The sequence below is a fragment of the Psammomys obesus genome, unplaced genomic scaffold (genome assembly GCF_907164565.1).
Source record: "Psammomys obesus unplaced genomic scaffold, mPsaObe1.curated_primary_1811, whole genome shotgun sequence".
NCBI lineage: Eukaryota > Metazoa > Chordata > Mammalia > Rodentia > Muridae > Psammomys > Psammomys obesus.
In genome coordinates, this window is record NW_026596073.1 from 14223009 (window position 1) to 14244612 (window position 21604).

The following is a 21604-nucleotide window of genomic DNA, read 5'->3' on the forward strand; positions in this document are numbered from 1 at the left end:
ACACACACACACACACACACACACACACACACACACACACACACACAATCCAAGGAAGGCTTCAAATATAAGACACGCTCCAAAATGACCATGGCAGCAGAAAATGAGTACTGCTGTGAGCAAGGCATTAGTGTACACCTGTTTTAGGGGAATCAGAAACATTTGTAGGTGAACTGAGCACACGATTTCTGCATTCACATTAGAAAAAGTTTTGTGGTAAGATGGCTGCTAGAGGCTGAGGCTGATGGGGGAAACCGAGGAGGGAAGGGGACCTAAGGGCTGAACACTTAAAGCTTCACTTGTGCTTTTTTAGTGCAACCTGTGTCCTGTGGTTTGTTTTTTTAAGTCTTTCAGGAAGTCTAGCCTGTAGCTGATGCTTCATACATGTAGAATCGCTGACCAGGGAAGAGATTTAAAATGGTCCCCAGTGTGAAACCTCGGCAATGGAATTCACCCTTCTTCCTAAGATCAAGGGTGCCAATATTCTAGGGCTGTGAAGATCCTCCTTGTTATGACCTTAATGAATATTTCTACAGAGGCCTTAAGTAATCTAGATTCAAATAACACGGCATGGTGGGTAATTAAAGTAGATACACAGAGCCAGCTTCTTAGAAGAACCACAGTGGAGCATGAGGCCAACATTCTGACTCAGGCTAGGTCTTCCAGTGGCTCTGCATTAAAGGCTCCCCCTCACTACAATACTTAATACTCTTCTTTCACCCCCTGGAATGTTGAATTACTAGGCTGTATATTACTCCCTTGTGGATTCAACATGTAAAGTTATAAGCATAAGGATGCCTGTTAAATATCAGAGGAAGATCGAAGAGGCTCAGAAAGGTTACAATGGGGTGGGTGCTGCTGTCCCCGATCCTTTTCATTCTTGGAAGGTGTTATTCTAGCAAAAAATAATCACCTCCAAAAAAACCAAACCAAAACAAAACAAAACAAAACAAAAAACAACAAAAAAACAAAAGCAAAAAACAGAAAATAATGTCTTACTCCCTTCAAATCACATGTGAAACCTAGGTTTTACTTGCAGAAGAAAACAAAACAACAACAACGAAAAAGTGTAAACAGATCACTAGATACAATACTTTCAAACCTCAGACCAAGGCAGGAATTACCAAACCAAACTGCTTCCTTCCTTCCTTCTTTCCCTCCTCTCTTTCTTTTTTCTCTTTGTGAGAAAGAATGGCTGAGGACCATAAAATCAGTCATACAGCACATAGATTGCCGGGGGATGAGTCAAATGGCCGGCTTATGCTTGTGTGTACACACATTCAGTTTCTTGACTTGGTACATACTATTGGACACAGCATCAAACCGTAAAAATAACTCATATGTCTGTTATGTTTTTCCATTTTAAGCTTATAATAGCAATAACGACCTCAGCAAAAGACATTTCCTTGGAATTAATGGCTGGCTGGGAGGCAGAGCCAAGGGCCACTGGTTCTTCCCAGCTGGTCATTAATCCCCAGGAAATGCCTGCATCTCCATCATTATTGCTAAAGCACCATTACAGAAAATTCTCACAGTTCCAGAGTATGGAAATCTGAAGCTATTTTGCAAGCCCACAGTATTCATGTGAGTTAATAGGCCACCACTGAGCACAGCACACGTAATTATCAAGATGACAGAAGGGAAAATATTGTTCTCCTAAGCCTGTAAGATTATAGGAAACGGGGGCTAGCCTTATGGTAAGGGTATGGTTGAAGCTAAACCACATTAATTTAAGGGGATATTAGAATCACATATATAAAAGTTAGTGGGGGAAAAAAAGACGGCAATTTACTCCTAGTCTTAAAATATTTTTAAAAGATTCAAATTAAGGTTTGTATATATAATATATATATATATATATATATTTATATACACACACATACACGTACACACACATATATATATACATTTCTTCCTAAACTAATTACATAATATCAAAGAGGATAATTATGAGCACAAAGAATTGTACCCAACCAGTGAAGTTCAAAGGGTTGAGTACAGTTGAGAGTGGTGAGTAGGTAGGATTTCTTTATTTTTAATGCTTATTAAAATCTGTAGTCTTTGACCATTAAATATTTCATGCAAACATTTTGTTCTGCACTTTTTGACTAGAGAAGCAAGCAAACAACAACCTGAAATTCTGCCTTTTGTCCTAACCAGAGGCTTAGCATATGAAAACAAGTGAGAAAGAAAGTTGAAACCAATACATTCCATACTATCATATTTAGGTATCTTTTAAAGAACGCAAAAGCTTACAAGCTTTATTAAAAATAGAAAGTAGATGCTATTCGTCCCCTGCTTTTAAAACACTGGGCTCAACAGACAGTTCAAAGGAAAGAATTAACCCAAAAATCACACCCCAAAGAGCCTGTAAATCTTTCCAGTGTGCTCTTGTAACAAACTGCAAATGTTGGCCACGGTGCTTTAAATTTAACAAAAACCCTTGTACATTTTCCTCATGTGTTATAGATACCTGCCTTACTCTAAAATGAGCTCGAAGCTGAGAAGACCTGTTACAGGTTAAACTGCATCCCTACAAAGATTAGTTGAAATTCTAACCCGCTTTGCCTCTTCTACGTGAATCTTTATATGGAAATATGGTCTCTGTATACATAGTCAAGTTAAGATGTGGTTATTAGTGCCCTACTCAAATATGGCCAGGTACCCTTAAAAAAGAAAAAAATAAAATTCTCTAGACACATTCCTGAAGGACGTCCCGTCGCAACATATTACAGAGTGGTTACTTAAAAGCCAACAAGCATTAATGATGGAGATGATTCTCACCTAGAAACTTCCAGAGTATAATGCCTCACACCTGTTATCCCAGCACTAGGGAGGCCAAATAGGAGGATCACTGGGAATTGAAGGCCAGCCTGGGTGACCAAGTGAGATCTTGTCACAAACAGGAGAAACAAAGAGAGAGAGACAGACAGAGAGAGAGACATACAGATAGACACACACATGCACGCACACACACACAGTGGGGGGACAGAAAGAGGCACACACAGAGACAGAGAGAACATGTCAGACTGGCTTTCTGGGAGAGCAGCGTGACCCTGTAAATACCCAGATGTACAATTTCTACTTGCCAGAAATGCGAGAGAGTAAGTTTCTATTGTGTGAAGGCATCCAGGCATGTGGTACTTTGTTACATCAACCCTTGGAAAACCTAATACAGGACGAGGGGGTGGGGAGAGGAAGAATGAGTGCACCAACATTACAAATGGGAAACGGAGGAAAGTTAAGCCAGCAGATGAAGCCATTCATTAGAGGGGAAAGCAATGCATTGGAAGTCAGGAAACCTGGTTCCTGTTGGGATAACGAGGCTTGTGACCTGGAGCTGGACACTTAATTGCTCTCTGCTTTGGCTTTGTCACCTGTGCAACATGAAAGGCTGGGACTCCATAAGCTACAGACCAAGTCCAGGCTCATCTATGGGGAGGGTGAGCACCAATCAGAGCAGCATTTTAACGCTTTCACGGTTCAAGTTTTGGCACCATGCGGGATCCGTGACAGACAGCAGGACACAGGAACACAGCTGCATCTTCACCTGCCACTAGCCATGTCCACACCAGCAGTCTGCACACACTGACGTGAGCTAGGTAAGAACCAGAGAAACCTGCCGTAGGAATGACAGCATCCGGCCCTGTACTCTCTTATCATTTCTGTTCTTTACAACGCTGGTTTTGCTTTTGTTTTTTTTGTTTGTTTGTTTGGTTGGTTGGTTGGTTGGTTTTGGGTTTTTTTTGTTTGTTTGTTTGTTTTCCTACAGTCCCAAGATTCTCTGAAAATGTCTCTGGCTAATTCAAAAGCGAGCTCCTATTTAAGTAAGATTTTTCAAAAAATAGCGCATCATTTGTAATTAAGAAATATTTTCTTTTGAAGTGCCAGTAGGTGAAGTATCAGCCCAAAGAGAGGAATGTCACTCTTGCAGGACAGCGCAGAGTGGGGATTTAGGCTCCAACAGGGCACTGGACCCAAATGCAACGACATATTCTCTAAGGAATCATTCTTAAGAGTCGGTTCATTGGTCAAATATGATCACTGTCATCTAACTGCTGAGACCTCAGGCGTGACCTAGTTTTTGAATCTAGTTTTTCTCAGAGTGAAGATACTTAGCCAGAGTCAGGCCTTCACCAGGTTTTGCCCTGGCTCTGGTGTGTGTGTGTGTGTGTGTGTGTGTGTGCGCGCGCGCGCGCGCGCGCGCGCGCGGGTACAAAAAGAAGCATGCATATGTGTGTTTATGCTAAGAGAGATGTTTGCCATTTTTTTCTTCGTTGTTTATTTACATATCTGTTTTTAGCTGGAGGACCTCCTGCCCTGGTAGCATTATCTGGCGGTGGGTATTCCTAACAGCGTCATGGTGACGAGGTTTTACTGCCGTGCACTAGAGACTGGGATTGGTGACCAAAGTAAAATGAACACAACAGTTTGCGCAGCGAATATCTGCCCTTGTGGACATACAAAAGGTCTATGCAAAACAAACAGAACTTCTGGTTTAATTCTTACTCATTCATTTACATATTTGTTTATTTGGTGCCCAGGGCTGGCGATCAAACCCAAGGCTCTGTCCATGCTGTGCACGTGTCTGGCCTTTTATAGTCTATTATCTTTCTGAAGGGGAATAAATGCATTTGCCCACAACTTCAGTGCTCTGAAGACATATTTGAACACATCCCAAGAGACAAACAGGTACTCAACCAGGCATGGTGTGTGTGGCCTCAAGAAAGGCAGGTGCGGTGCACTCCTATGCCAGCTCCCCTTCTTGGCCTCTCAAATTGGCAGGACTCTCAGTGCAGTAAAGTACAGGTTATGCGGGGCAAGTCAGAAGCTGCGTGCCAAGCCCACCTCTGGTTCTGCTTGGCCTCGCCAGTTATTCATAACAAGGGACTCTGACGGGGCACCCTTCCAGCCACAGGTAGGAAACGCAGGCCAGAAGCCCTCTGCGAATGCTTCTACCGCCAGGCAACGCTCTGGAATACTTAAAAGACATGACGTGTCTCCCTGTCTGTCATCACGGGGTAAGCTGAAAATTCTCGAGCAACTGTCTTAAAAGAAGACTAATACTTCTGATGACAGATTTCAGAACCTATACGTGTGATAAAAACTGTTTGTAACCTCGTCTCTACACAGACACACAGATAGTTACATGTAAAACTGGGAACCCGGAGTGTGATGGTAGCTTTGGTTAACAGCAGCATCCTAGTTGAGCTAGTGTAACTAGTGTGTATGGGCCAGAGCACTGTTCAGTAGCAGAGGCTGATCCCCAGAGCTGCAAGGAAAGCGGGAGCAAGAAGAAGTCACCAGGGAAGGGAACTAGAGAGAATACACAAGGCGTTTCTCACAACTGCATGTGAGTCTCCAGTTAGCTGAGGAGGGCAAGGATAGCCAGTTGGATTTTGGAATAAAGAGAGGGGACAAAAGAAGGAACAAGAATGCCACTTTATTTTAACAAATATGTACAGGTAAGGCTATCAAAAGGTTTTCTTCTGATTCAATGCCTTCCTCATCTAGGAACCTGGAGGGATGGAGAGGCCTTTTCTACTGGCCTTTGTGTGTGTGGGGGGGGTGAGGGTTAGAGGTGGACAAAACACAAACACTACAGGCAAACCACTGGAGGTCTTAGAAGGGAGACCCCCTCAGCTACCTCCACAGAAAGTATCTTCAACTACCATGACAGCACAGGCAGCTTAGAAATGCTACACTAAATTACAACTCGTTCATCCTGACAAAAACCTCATGAAGATGCTTGACCCCAGCCAGCCCAGTTAGAAAGCCAGGGCAATGACCCTTCCTGGGTTGACTGACTGGAACTACATCCACACTCGTTTGCCTCAGCTTCATCGGTGAATTTCAGTCCGGGAACCTAAGGCTCCGGGGGGAGTTCTCAGATTTGAAAGTTTCTACTTCATATTCCCAAAGAGACAGAAAAACAACTCAATTTATTGAGTGCTCACTATGTGCCAAGCAGTGTGAATTGAACTGCCCAGAGCAGGAAGGGTGGGCCCCATGTGTGGTGAGGATACAGGCTCAGGCCCCAGACATAACATCACCATACCACCCTGCCTGCTCCGAATCACTGGCTTGGGAGGCCAGAAACAATTAAATGATTCAATGGCTAAGGTCATGGGCAACCATGGATTTAAAAGCCCTCGGGAGAACAGCCTTCCCAACTCTCTTAAGGACAGCTCCCCCCGATAGGCGGTTCTTCTAGGATACAGGAATATGGCAACGCAACCTGCAAGGACACTGAGCCAAATTCTCTTTAGAACACCCAGATGTATGTATGTTCAGGGTCGAAATTAATGGGAAGTGAAACTGAGTTGAGGCAACAAGACCAAAAAAATACACACAGGAAGGGCGCCTGTTTTGTGAACCCTGGCTGTATATTTAATTGATTTAAAATATATAAAATAGCATGTGTAAAAGTCCAGAGTGTTAGAATGCTCACTCTCTGTCCTTTTCTCCCCAGTTTAAGTCTGTGTGGTTCAGTTGAAGGACTCAGTTTTGCCACCGTTCTTCTACTCAGCAGATCAACCTTCCTCCCAACCTTCCCACTTAGAGTAGACCTCTGCAGACATGGCTATACTCTTTGCTGTCTGGAGCCCCTACAACTGTCTAGTCACTTTTACTCTAAACAACCGTTAGTGGACCAAGTAAAGCGTCCTTCTTCTTCCTGTATGCTTTGACCTCATGTTCTTTTAGATAGAGCTTGGCAGTTGCTGTCATAAAGGGGAAGCCCTACAAGCCTTCTTGGCACGTTCACTCCTCATCTCTCTGCCTCTTCATTCCCACTTACCTCACTTGGTTCTTTCTAAACATCACCCAACTCCATAAAAATAGCACCTTCGATGTTAGAACTTTAACCATCCAACAACAAAAACAGGTGAAAATGGACTAAGAGTTAATGCCTCAGAAGTTCAATGGAGGGGGCTAGTGAGGTGGGTCAGCAGTTAAGAGCACTGGCTGTTCTTACAGAGGACCTGAGTCTGATTTCTAGCACCCACAGGATGGCTCACAACTCCAGTCCAGGGGACCTGATGCCCTCTTCCAGCCTCTGGAGGTACCAGGCTCACAAGCAGTGCACAGACACACATATAGGCAAAACACCCACACACGTAAAACAAATACCTTCTGTGGAAGACAAGGATGAGGCTGAAGAGCTTGAGCAAAGTTTTAAAATCTACATGTGTGTCCAGATCAAGTCCATCCTCCTGTTGTGAATTATTGTTTTAATTGCTGAGACTTACTGCCATCTCTTTATGATTTTGCGTTCTCTGTGAGTTGTAAGTTTTCTTCTTACCTTATTCTGATCACAACCCATGCAGGGAGACACAGAAGGGACAACTGTTATCGCCACATAAGATGTGAGTAATCTGTTCAAATCATAAAGCTAGACACTCACTAATTCAGAAGCTAGGCAGATAAAATTTTCATTTCAAGTGCAGTGTTCCCTCTAGCTTAACTGAGAGCCGCATCAGTTAATTAGAAAAACAAGACTCATAAATGTCTGGAATGCTACAGAAAAAGAAAAAGGGACTTGATGCATTCTCACAGTTTCTAACAATAATGACACAAGCAACACCATTTTGAGTATTCCTTGGGGAGTAGGCACATTAGCTAAAACTACAAAGGTGTCGACAATTTCAGGTCCCAGAAGAAGCAGCTTAGGTTCAGAAATGTGACAGTAGCCTAAGATTAGCAAACAGAAGGGGCTAGACTCAACTGCAGCCTGGTTAGGTTGTACAAAAGGCATATACAACTTTGAAGGGGCCAGCACTCAGTGAACGGACATGCTTGATAAGCAAGTGTGGTACTCTGAGTTTGATCGCTGGAACCTATATACAGAGGTAACAAACACACACACAAGAATGTATAGGTTGCCCTACCCTGAAATGGAAGGAAACGGGCTAAAAATCATATAAGGAGAATTTGGGTTGATTGTATGGAAAGGTGGTTAGACTCGTACAGTGTGGTTGGGACCCTCATGAAATTTCATTTCTAGATGGCATTTTTCAGGAACACATTGCTATTTCCTCCTAAAGATAACATTATGACCGGAAGGAATGTGGAAATTTTCTTAGGCCTGGAATAACTGGTTAAATTAAAAAAAAAAAAGCCACAAAACTCCTAAAACTTCACATACGTTGAAAACCTATGCTTGCTTAGTGCGTATTTTTGGATGTCAGCATCTCGGAAGACGGTCTCCATGTGTACTTTAATGTAGTAACTTCCTGGATAGTTAATTATCATTTTGAATGCATGATATAATAATCCCTGGCAAAATGTCAGTCTGTAGAAGAGTTTTGGTCCCGATGTCTGACATAAGCTAGAGTTATCTGAGAACACGGAATCTCTAATGAGAAAACGCCCCTACTAGACTGGCCTGTGTGCAAACTTTTGGGGGCATTTTCTTAGTGACTGATGTGGGCTGGCCTAACTCACAGTGTGTGGTGCTACCCCTGGGCTTGTGGTCCTGGATGGTGTAAGGCAGCAGGCTGAGCAAGCCACGAGGAACATGACAGAAAGCAGCACTCCTCCACAGTCTCCACTTCAGTTTCTGCTCGGAGTTTCTGCCTGACTTCCCGAGTGATGGACTGCAAGCTGTAAGTAGAAATAAGCCCTTTCCTCCCCAATTCGATTTTGGTCGTGGTGTCTTACCATCACAATAGAAAGCATAAGGAAGAAAGCCACAAGAGAATTCCTCACACTGTGTCTATGTACGCAGACTCTCTCAAGTCTACACAGCCTGTGTGCACTGAGCCTCCTATGAACCCAGCGATGCACAAAGTCATTTGTTTTATCATAGGCACCAGAAAACTGTATGAGACAAACAAACCTAGCATGAATTAATGCTCTAAATACTAAGGACCCTTAAGATCCTTCCACGGTGCAAGTGGATAACAGCCAGATTTGCTTATCTGCAGAGCAGCTAACTTTTAAGAATGGTCCCAGCTGACCTCTACCACAAGTAATGACCACTGCCTCCCTGGGTCAATGTAAATTCTGCAAGACACCCATGAAAGGTTTTTTTTAAAAAGCATTGTTGACTGATTTTTCTCCTTTTTCTTTATTTTCGTAGCAGTAGTAAAACGCAAGGGCAAGGGAATGGAACACAAACAGGGCATTAGAATGAGTTTCTGTCAACACGAGGAACTACCTTGGAAAACTATTTTGTGAGGTTTAAATCAACAGCAAGTTCTTCTATTTGAGGAGTGACCCAAAATTGGGTCAAAAAGTCTTTTCAAGAGACTGTGCTCATATCTATTTTTGAAAGCGGAATACCATTTCCAGAAGTGAAGAGATGGAGGCAGTAACATGAGGCGAAGCAGTCAAAATTCTTTGGGGGGGGGGCTATGAAATAGAGGTACCAACAATGGATTAAGCATCAAGGCATGGGTTAGCATTTGAAGACTACAGGTTGTGTGCCTAAACCTTGTATAATTTCTTTAAAAACATAAACTATCAGGTTTAAAAAAAAAATGAGAAAGAAAAAGAAAAGCCAAAGAATGAGATTTCATTCTACATTCACTACTGGGAAGCAAATATTCAAAGAGCTTGCTTTATAACATAAAGTTTCTGTATACCAAAGAAAAACTGCATTCTTGTCACTAAATATTAGTTAAACACTACAGGCCTGAAACTAAAATCAAGAACTAAAATCAAGAACTACGGTGTAATGCAAAGATGCTTGTTGAACAACTTTTTGATAAGCTTTTTCTGCAGGCACAGGCCTGGGGGCAGGTGACAGTGAGAGGCTGGCCTTTCTAAAGTGGGTATCTGACCCCACAAAGTCTACACTAGTCTAACCCAGGCCGACTCTGCTCAGTTCTCTCCTGTCTCCATCGCTAAGGGTCAGAAGATAAATACGATCTGCCTCTGACCTGCAATGAGCTCATCTTTAAGTACAAAGGGTATGACTATTCAGACATACTCAAAGCACACAATTAGGCTTCCTTAAGACCTGGTAATTAAAGATGTAGCTTCATAAACAGAAATCGGACCCAGCAAACACAAATTCGGAGATGAAGGCATATTGAAGTGATATCTAAGTAGAATTATCCTGTCCTTTCTAATTCCCCTTTTTTCTCCATAGACCTTGGAACGGACTGTGAATGCCTATATTAGCTAGATGAAATGTGTCGTGTTTTGACAAATCAAATTGCACACATTTGTTGCTGTCTGAATACCTGCTGTGGTGACAGTGGGAAAATACAGCACTAGCCCACCGCCATACCAGCAGTTCATACATTATGCATAAAGAGAGGGCCATTAAAATTATGGGTTTCCTTTTCCCCGGGCTAAGCCATCTCCCATCTCCTTTGTCGGTTCTTACCTCCCCAGGACTTGGCACATGTTTGAAACCATACTACTATAAGAAGACATTAACAAAATGTTTGGACAAAAACAAAAACAAAAATCACACAATCCCAGAGTCTTTGAGTTGGAGCCCTGGGAATTAAAGGTACTTCCAAGCAGAAGATAAGCAGGCAAATGAAAGAACAAAGACAAATTTTAGCAGCCTCTAGCTCAGTGCTGCTTACAGAGCTCACTGTGTTCAAGCTCCGTTTTTCTGGGTGAGGTCACTGAAAACACTGTAGTAGTGGACCTCTTTTAGACACCCACTTTAGGTCGTCTTCATACACACATCAGGTTGTGGTGGTGGTGCATGCCTTTAATCCCAGCACTTGGAAAAAGAGACAGGTGGACCTCTGAGTTTGAGGCTAGCCCGATCTACAAAGTGAGTTCCAGGATAGACATGGCTAAAAAGAGAAATGCTGTCTCAAAAAACTAAATCAAAAAAACAAAACAAAACCAAAAAAACAAAACAAAAACACATTAGTACATGATTAGAGCATGAAAGCTCTGTAACTGTGTAACAACCAAATAAGACCATTTCGATATCACAGGACAATCTCATGTTGCCTGAATTTAAAGAATTGTTATTCCGCAACCCAAATCTAGTGTAGTGACAGATGTCTTTGAATTTAAGATGCCTTAGATCTAGTGTGACATGTAGTTACTGATCCATGTTAAGGAAATAGTCACGAAAGGGTGATTGTGTTCGCTGTAGAATCCTGAAAAGAGGCTTCCTATCTAAGCTGCACAATCCTATTTCTTATGAGAACAGATAAATGCTGTGCGTGAAACAAACTTCATTGCCATGGCTGCGTTCAGCTCTTCCTGCAGATGGTGTTTGGGACACAGTACACTCAGATAATCTGAAGACCTTCTGTTGGGCATGATTTCCGGGCTTCTTCCCACCAAGCCTTTTACCAGAGTTGGCCCCTGTTCTTGCTCTCATCTTGTGGAGGTGCTAATAGTGAGACGCCAAAGGGTGACAATAGGGAAGGCAGAGGAAGGGCCCAAAGGCTCCATCATCATCAGGCTCAAGTCACCTGTCCCCGGCTGATAGAGCTGGCTCTATTAACAGGGGATTTTATGTCTTACAGCTAATAATAGTAATGCATGGCACTCATTACTCACAGACAATGTTTCTACAAGGTCCTTAAGTATGAGAAAATGCATAAATAAATAAAGCAACCTGCCCAAAGGAATTTAGATCACAGAGTGCAGCGGTCCTTATTTCAGCCTGAAGTACAGAAAGGAGGTTTGATTTAAGGCTATAAAATGTTAAAGTTTGAGTGTGTGTGTGTGTGTGTGTGTTATGTTACACAGGGCTCTACACAAAACAGTGAAAGCGACCATAGTGTATAAATAAAATCAATATGGCAACTTTTTCTTTTTTCTTAAGATAGCCTCTCCCTACGTAGCCCTGGCTGGACTGGAAATCATGGAGATCTGCCTGCCCTTGCTTCCCAAGTGCTGGACTTAAAGGCCTGTGCCACCATGCTCAACCATGACACTTTTGCATTTTAATTACTAAGTATGTGAAAAATATATTTGCTTCGCCGATGGTACTGTGGTAGTTTTTTAAACTAAAGAAAATCATTTTGTTGTAACAAACTCGGGAATAAAATGTGGAATAGTTAGATGAAAATTGCCATTCAAACACTGTCCCTCTTTGAAACACTGTCCATCTTGGTGAACACCCATACTTTGAGAATGGCCATCCTGAAGCCATGGAACTTCACCTGGAATATTACACCTTATTATCAATTGCATTTTTATTCACTTCTCCAACACAAGAGAAAAAAAACTATTCCAGAGTTGAAATGATATTAAAATATTAGCTTTAGAGCCTCTTTCGTGACTCATACGCTCTTTTGCCTACAACATTTCTCCATCTCCATCACCCAGTAGCTTGGTCTTCTTTCTAAACCTTAGACTATGCCCGCACTTTCACCTGTTTACACGTACTCTCTGCATTACAGGCTAGGGTCTGAGTATGAGAGAGAACATGAGTATGTTCTCATGAGAGAGAATCTGAGTATGGTTTTCTTTCTGAGTTTGGGTCACCTCACTGAATGTTATGCTTTCCAAACCCATCCATATCCCTGCCAATTCTACGGCGTTGTTTTTCTTTTCAACTAAATAATATTCCGTTGTGTAAATGCAGCACATTTCCATTTCCTACTCATCTGTTGATGGACATGAAGGCTGGTTCCCTCTCCTTGCAATCTTAAGTAGAGCGGCAGTAAGTGTGGGTGTGTAACTGTCTCTGTTGTAAGATATGGAATTTTCTTGTGCAATAGCTGGGCGCTATGGAAGTTCTTCTTCTTTTTAAAGCAGGTTATTATTGCAAGTTCTTAAGGGAAAATGGCCTTGCTTTTACAGATTCTATTCTGTTTTATTTTGTTTGATGTTGTACCAAGGTTGTTTCTCCCCCTCCTACTACAAACTTAAAATTATCTGCACTCTGCATTACTGGGTATCTTCCTAAATACTGAAGTTGCATTTCATTGTGAACAAGCCAAGGGCTAAGTTACAGTGGGTACAAGTTTTTCAAAGGGGAACATATGTCTGGAGAGGAAAGAAATGGAAATGGAAAGCAAATTCTTTACTTTCAGGTAGATTTCCAGATTCTTCAGCGCATGGAGGCTTAGAATCCTTGAAAGAAAACAGTTTTAATCAGTCTGATGAGATCCAAATTTATTCTGAGTTAGCATCTGCTGGGTTCTCAAATCATCTCTATAGTGCTACAAGCAGGAAAGGCAAAAAAAAAAAAAAAAAAGCCCTTCTTGACTATCTAGACTCTTCGTATGCATGACTAACAAACAAAATTACATCACTTTCCTGTCTATCACAAGCCTTTTTAAATAGAGGTGCCCCTGGGAGGAGGTGAAATGGAAATGTATATTTTTAACTTAACATCCTGCGCACACCCCATTGCCAAATAAAGAAAATCAACAGCCAAGGAAACAGCTGGGACTGTCGGCAACTTTCTAGAGGCCTCCTACAGTCAGCACCCGGTTCTTGGGTCAGTTTCTGGGTCAATTCCATGACCTCCAGAATAATATTTTCCTTTTGAGAGAAAAAAGTATTAATTTCTACCAAAGTGTATTTTTCTTGCTTGAAAATGTTCTAAAACCAGACCACTTAAGGGCACTGCTTGGCCTCACCCACTTACTCCTTGTATCTAGGCTCTTCCTTCTTATCTCCCAGAAGCTCTCTGGATGGCATGTTTGTGAGTGAAGTGAGCGTCTTTACTGTTTTGCTGTGCTACTGAGCCTGAGCCCCACACTCGCAGAGGTTTGCCGAACATTATCTGTCCCTGTACAGAAAATGAGATGATCTCCTTTTTCCAGGCAAAGTGGAGAAATGCAGACACTATCTAAACGCAGCAGGTAGGAGGGCTGACTAACCAACAGAATGATACTGAGGTTCTGAGAACCACTGAGTTTCTCTAAGTACGTAGTAAGGTAAACAGCACTAAAAGGTGCTTTTTAAAATTAAATAAGACACAGCACCAAACGTCTCCTATAAAGAAAAAAGGCTTTTAGCTTCAATATAAAATTTCCCGCTCCTGTGAACAGACATGAGACCCACTTCAATATCACTGGCAGGCCATTCTTAAACTCAATGATACGCAACAGAGACACACTGAAGAAATGGTACCGTGAAAAGGATGCGGTCAACGTGGTGTGTGGTTCTCGCGTTACTTCACGCATACCCACCAGTGGCTATGGGTAATTAAAGTGCAGGGTGTAGCTGGTGTTAAGGGGAAGGCGTACAATGGAGTTACGCATAATCTCTAACATTTACCAAGTGCTACGTGTTAGGAGTTTTACAGAGCCTTTGCGCACATTTTCCCTCCTAACACTCACAAGCATTCTGGGAATTACACCGTTTCCAGATGAAAAATGGGGCCATGGGATGATCATGTACCTTGTTCAAGATGATACAGTTAGTTGAGTGGTGGGTGGGACAAAACTTGGAACTCCAACCACCTTGAATCCTGATCTTTGGCTCTTAGCTATGAAGGAATTTAGGTTCCATTCTTTCTCCTTTTTTTTTTTTTTTAAAAAAAAAAAAAACTCTCACCTCTTACATGTACAGAGGGTGAAAATTCAGAAAACTCCAATTGAGGAGAATGGACCAAAGGAGGCAGCGGACGGACGTAGCAGTATCCCTAACCCTCTCTCATTAAGATGCTCACGGGATCTCTGGACACACTAATCCCTCATTTCTTCTAAGGGGCAGGACAGATGCCATGTCATCTTCAGATCTACATATTTTTGGTGAACCAACTCTTGACTAAATACCCAACTACTGATCCCAGTTACTCTCAGCGATCTTTTCCAGGCAGGTCACAGGGATCTGTTAGATTAGTAAGACAGGGTGAGTAAAACCTGCCGCCTCTTTTGTGAATCAGCAGCTGAGGAGACTATATTTGTCGTGGTTGATGAGAAACCCCAGGAAGGAGTCAAGCTTGAGAACAACGGTCACATTAATTTGAAAGTGGTGGGCGGGGCCATTCTGAGGTGCGGGTTAAGATTAAGGAGCAAACACCGCTATTAAACCAATGAAAGCCTATTGGGAACAGCAGGGTTTGTCAATGAGGCAGATGAGATTCCGGTTAGATGGGAGGCCATCAATGAAGCAGACACACCTGCACAGCTGGAAATGGAAGCTGAACATGTGGTTGATGCGTTCCAGCAGCAGACAAGAGGTGTCTGCTAAAAAAAAAAGGGAACTGCTACTTTACCCCAGAAATTTGGTTGTTGACAAGAATACATTCTCAATTAGCTTCGATGTGTTTCCTGACTGCTACGGTGTAGTTTTCTCTATTCATTCATTTCCCTTCCCTATTCCTTGATTAGACACAAAGTAACTGTTGTGTGGGCGCAAGAAACTGTGCTTGCTTGCTTGCTTCCCGCTCTTACCTTAATAATCCAGTAAGTTACTTTGCTGTCATTGATTTAATAAAAAAGTGCAACAACGTAAAACTCCCTGCATACCTCATTTACTTGAAGAATTTTAAGGCTTTTCCTTATCACTGTGAAACCAAAGACAAGTTTTTGTAACTTTTCTTTATGTAGATGTTACATGAAGGGCAATCTGTCTTAAGCAGAGGTAAATTACACTGGAAAAAGAATAGGTCCTTGAGTTCCCTTCCAGTCAAGCATCTTGTTGTTTAAATAAACTTTTGTTTAAAAAGAAATTTTAAAGGACATTTTTTAAGCAAAAGAACTTTAAAACAACCTGCAAGAATAAAGAGAACGATTTGGCCTCTAAACCAAATACCAAACAAATCCAGTCAGTTCAAACATACATCTCCAACTCAAGGCAATCAGTGAATGCACTGTTGGAAAGAATCGTACTTAGCATGAAGCACAAGCCCGTTTCCTATGGAAAACACAGTGATTTATTTCTCCATACAAACTTCCCAGCCAATAATGCCACTGGACAGAATGCTGCGCTGTGACTGATTGCGCAGTCACCAACAGAAGATATACAGGCAAAGAGGAAACACGCTGTCTAGAAAAAATACACCATTTCCTCTCCTAAGGAGAGCGACTCTTCTTCCGAGACCAAATCAGGGACTAAAATTTTCCATTCTCACAGCCAATAAAAATTAGAAGTCAGGTAAGTCAATGGGGGTCCCACAGCTGTTTCCAGGAAGCCAGGGTCTCCGTGGCTGATGCCTCCCAAGCACCTTTCTTACACAGCATGAAGATCAGATGTGTAAAACCCAGGCGCCCTCCAAATAAACAAGAACCCCTTAAGGAAAAAAAAAATTATACAGACACTTTAAGTGCTCTGTATTTGGTAGAAACAGCTGTGTGAGCCACCAAAGGAGTGGGTATAAACTGTGGGGTTCTGAAGCACTGGGTGAGCTGTCATCAATTTACCAACCAAATCTGGGGCCACAGAAAGTTTCTGAGAAAAGCAGACAAGACTACGACCTGTGGAGGTTAACTTGAGAACCTTAGCAGGTGCCTCAAAGGTGGTGGGTATAAAAAGCAAATGGCTGGTTAACTTTTATCATCTCATAATTTATTTCCCTGTAGTCTTACTAACCCTATGATCTCAAAGAATTCCTACTGACTATTAGGAAAAGTACACAGGTCTTTCTTGCTCTTTCATCAAGGGGACAGGGTATGCTTTCAGGGTCTGGAGGCTTAGGAAATAGCAGGCCTGTAGTTAGTTTGTTTGCATAGCAACATACTCAGTGCTGTGCTCACCATGGTGGAAAAGCACTTCAACTTTCTCATTTCCAGGAGCAAGTCTGTGGCTCCTTCCCGGTTACTGAACCCTGAGTGCAGATAAGAAAGCTGACGCCATCAGACTAGAGACCATTCGGCTACCACGTGAGCTGTTAGAAGTTTCCAAATTCCAGGCCTAGAGTTTTAGAGGTGTCACTAATGCAGGGAGTCTTCTTGGAGGGTTCTAACCCCTGGATGTAGAGCCTTCCTGCTCTGCGCTATCCATCCTCTTGATCCAAAGAACAGATAGGCTTGATGAAAGAGTTGTTTATGCAAACAAGTGTGTTGCTGGGAAGTTAAGCAGCAACAGATAACTATATTTACAAGAGAGGTAAAAACCCCACTATTTATACAACCCGCACCTGGAATGTGACACTTGGCTCTGGGCAACACATTTCAGAAGATTAAAAACAAACAAACAAAAACAAATACGATCGGAAACGAATAATAAGAATGTTCCTTTATGCAGGAGAGATAGTCATACCAGAAAAGAGAACAAGTGGGTTGTGTTAATTGTCCTCGAATATTTGAAGGCTTATTGTGAATGAAATCGAAAGCAATTGCTTTATATATTTGGAGGGGGCGGTTAGGCATAGAGATGGGTGTGTGTGTGAAGGATTTTCCACAGTGGAGTAAAAGGTTTTAAGTCCTGAGCATTGTGGAGGGAAGGAGGCAGTCTAGGGCGCACTGTGATCTCATGGCTTGAGATAATGGGGCATAGACTGAGGGATGGTCATGCAGATAAGGTTTGGAGAGAATTCACTTATTGGAGAACAGGCTAAATAAAACGCATTTACTTTAGTTACACTGCAACCCTAAGATGTTTTTAATCTAAAGATCATCCCTATTTCCTTGCACTAAGAAATCTAATCCTAACACATGTGGAGCGGGGGCGGGGGGAGAAGGGGGAATACAAGATGAATAAATTAAATGAAAGGCAACACCGAAGTATAAATAGAAAGTGATGTAGAACTTGAGGAGAAAGGAACAGCAAACTAACAAGGGAAACACAACCCTGAAGGACAGGAAAGAGACATTAAAAGGCGGAGGGGTGGGAACAAACCAGGGAAGAGCCTTCAGAAGAGAGGGAGCCACCTAGACAGGCTGGGGCCAGACCAAGCCTGCCACTTTCTTGAGAAACAGCTTTCTTTGCCCTGGAGACGCCATTAGGAAAGACATTCCAGGAGAACGTGGGCACTGTGCCTGGCACCCATGTCTCTGCTGTCCCTCTGTAGAATAATAATGAAGGTTTGCTGGGAGCACAGCAAATGACACCTGTCTCCTGAAGAAACCGACATGATACATACCAACTACCTTGAAAATGAGGCTAGTACAAAAGACAACCAGAGAGGAAACTACAAAGAGAAAGATTTTTTTTTTTTAATTATCTCATTCACGTTTCGTCTGAATTTTATCACCGTTGTAGTCAGCTTCTTAGGGCTCATGATGCCTTTAACTCTAGTTACTCAACCCATAAACATATCATCTTTACAGGAAGAATGGAGTCTCCTTTGGTGTGGAAAGAGATAGAAGGAAAGTGTTACCTCCTGGGGGAAAAAAAAGCTGTTAATTCCTCTTACCAAATGGTAAGAAGTGATCATAAGTCACATGGCTCAGTCTTCCAAAGAGATTCATCAAGCCAGAAGTTACCAATTCACGTCATTCATGAAATAACCCTTTTGTTTTCATTTTATTTTCAAAGACATTCTTTGCCTCTTATGAATGGAAATTATATCCGGTTACTCACCCATTTCCTGGGTCTGCCTCTAGGCCGTTTTTCTCCAATGGTCTCTGCTTTCTGCAAAACAGAAAAGGACGTGATGTAGTCTCCTACCTGGCATTGTTTACAAATGTTGTGCCGAAGAATGCCTTTCCATTTAGAACATTCTGCCCTGCGGATGAGGTATCAAGTATGTCTTAGCCTCTTTCTGTGTACACTTCACCGTCTGTGGGCTTTAGGGGATGTCCTTCCTCACTGTTCACCGCATGATATAAAGAGGTACCCATGCAAGCCCTCACCATAAAAGACTCCTGTGGAGTGGCCTCCTCTGCAATGCATGAATACGCTTTTGTCAAACCCATTTCGCCTTTGTTTCTGATCATACAAAAGAAATATTCCCACATCCCATAATTTATGCAAATTAATATTTTACAGAGTGAACATTCCTTCAATGATCAAGATTCTCCTTGTGCAACTAGTTACAAAAATTAACAACGGCATATTAATGTTAAATAACAGTTCTCTCTGCATTACTAAGGAAAGCAAGTCTGAATGTAAAAAAAATAATATATAAACACTTTAATGTGAATCAATAAACATCTGCCAACTTCTGAGTGGCTAATTTCCTGTTTTATGCCCAAAACTATTACCTGTCAATCAGTTACCTAAAGCAGAAAGAGTAAAGGAGAGGGAAGAGGGGGAGGGAGGATGAGAGGGAGGGAAGAAGAGAAAGAGAGAGAATAAAAACACCAGCAAAAACCACCAATGATTTGATTAAATCCCAGAGATTTAAATCATGGCTGCATAAAAATAATTATTAATTTAAAGTGGGGATTATTAACAATAATTCCACATTCAACATGTGATTGACATGAATCCATTTCCTGTTATCTTAAGAGTTTCACTGCTATACTGCACAGATTTTTCTGATACGGGTTATTTCTATTTTGATTCCAATTTTAAGATTTATAAAGTAATGAATTAGCTTTAGTCACCCTCACTTAGTTTTCTAAACACATCAATACACCAACATATATTCACACACCACATCTACCATCTATAAAAAGTACATGTTTATACTTTCCTGAATGAAAGGAAGCTGAGAACATATTGTTCCATGTATCACAATCATCCCAAGACCCCTCAGTGCAAAAATCTAGGCAGACTGAATCAGAGCAGGTTTTTTTGTTTTTTGTTTGTTTTTTTTTTTGTTTTGTTTTTTGCAATTCAGTTTTTTTACCTGAATTAAAAGCCAGTAGGTCTTGATTCAGTGATAATAAAATGAGATATTACAGGCTTGTACTGCCAAATAAAACAGCCCTTCCATCCTTCAACTTACCTAATAAAAACAGATTAATATAAATGACAAGATGATAGATAGATACATAGTTAGATTACAGATAGACAGAAAGACAGACAAGACAGATAGATGGTAGGCAATCTGAAGACTGATACCTGGCATTGCTGTCCACCCATGGGTTGATCCAGGACTGTAATGAGGACCAGCTCTGTATGATTATAACATCAACTCCGAGTTACTAAACATTTAACATACTCTGGTTTAAGTTAGGTGCACATGCTACTTTAATCCTCAGGGCAGCCCTGTAACAGGAGCATCATTATTTCACTTATTTTGCTGACGAGTGAGTAAATGCTAGTTAGATCAATCATGATGCCTATGAGTGATGGACCTGAGATTCAACCCCAGCTCTGCTTGACTTCCTAGACTGCTGCTGCCCTCCTAGCAGTGCTCGAGAGGGCTCTCTTATCAGAGCCAATGACTTAGCTCATTTCTGCAAATTAACAGAAATTCAGTAGCTCTCAGGCTCTTTAGCTTTCAGGTTTGGTTCTGACAATTGCATCTTGATTTTTTTTTTTTCAGGGTCAAGGAAGGATTCCTTTGTGGTCAAAGTTAGTGTTCTGCCTCATCTTTAGTCACGAGAGCATGGATTTTAAGGTAAGTGAAAGCTGGGGACACCCAGAAAACCACAAAACCTTTCCACATTTTGCCCTGGAGGGATGAAGGTATCATGCTTTATAAAGCTTAGTGTTCAAGACCCTTCTCAGCTATTCTAGCTTTGTGACTTGGGACAGGTCTCTGGAAGCCTTAATTTGATTTCTCAGTCAAGTGAATGTAAGCCCTGCTTTGAGGGGGCATCAAGGCACTTGAAAGTGCCTACCCTAAACAAGATGTTCAGGGGGCTGAAGAGATGGCTCAGAGGTTAAGAATACTTGCTGTTCTTCCAAAGGTCCTGAGTTCAATTTCCAGCAACCACATGGTGGCTCATAACCATCTATAGTAAGATCTGGTGTGCAGGTAGAATGTTGTATAAATAATAAATAAATCTTTTTTTAAAAAAAATGTTTTTTTCATACCTAACAGGATAGAAGGCTTAGGGCAACATTTTCTTTCAAGTTAGTCCAATCCCACAGGCAGTTGAGTCAAGGTAAAAATATTCCAGTATATTCAACTTGTCTCCTTTAGAAGAAACCTCTGAAGAAATGCCTGCCCGGTATACAGTGAGTAGTAAAACCTTACAGCCCCCTGGGAGAGAGCAGCCATTTGAGCTCATCTGTGGAAGCAGCTGTAGGAGTGCAGAGTTTGCCCAGTAATGAATTACAGGAACATGAAACACAGGAAGCCTTTCTCAAGGGAACTGGGGTGGTCCTTGGAGTGGAAGGGAGGCTGTTATTAACCCTGAAGGTAACAATTCTCTACCAGGTATTTCTGTATAATTCTTACATCGGAGGGGCTATGGTGTGACCCGGCTGTATCTGAAATCTGCTGAAGAGAAGGAGTTTTCTAAAAAGGGTCTCCCTGCATTTGAAAGTCCGGGAAAACAGAGCTCTCAAAGGGAGAGGGGCGAGCAGAAACCTTGCAAAGAAGATAACTTTTAAACGAGTATCCCATTTACAAAAAGCTCATTGAGAAACAAAATTCGTGCCATTAACACAGGGCACAAGATCACAATTATCACTCTGACTTGTTAAAGGTACACTTGCACCCCTGGTCTTAAAGGCTGGTGTCTCATGTAAACCGAACCCCGCTTCTGAGATGACATCTAGAAGAAACATGCTGGCTGCTCTGTGTGGGCCCGATCTGGGAGGCCACCACCGAGTCACTGGGATGCAACTGCACAAAGGCTGCAAAACAAGCTGGGGTTTTAGCTGGTAAACCAGAGTAGCACCAGAACCTTCAGACACTGGAAAGCTGTGGTTTTCCCAGTTGTGTGTGTGTGTGTGTGTGTGTGTGTGTGTGTGTGTGTGTGTGTGT

At 42.0% G+C, this 21604-nt stretch overlaps 1 protein-coding gene and 1 pseudogene across 1 annotated transcript in view; one reads left to right on the plus strand and one right to left on the minus strand.

Annotated features, from left to right (window-relative positions):
- Positions 1–21604, minus strand: part of Hmga2 (high mobility group AT-hook 2) — a 114256-nt gene that overhangs the window by 82333 nt on the left and 10319 nt on the right. Inside the window, exon 3 of the mRNA XM_055625830.1 lies at positions 18358–18408. Within this exon, the coding sequence (XP_055481805.1) occupies positions 18358–18408 (51 nt within the window). The remainder of the gene's footprint in view (positions 1–18357; positions 18409–21604) is intronic.
- On the plus strand, positions 14030–15084 carry LOC129690476 (small ubiquitin-related modifier 2-like; annotated as a pseudogene).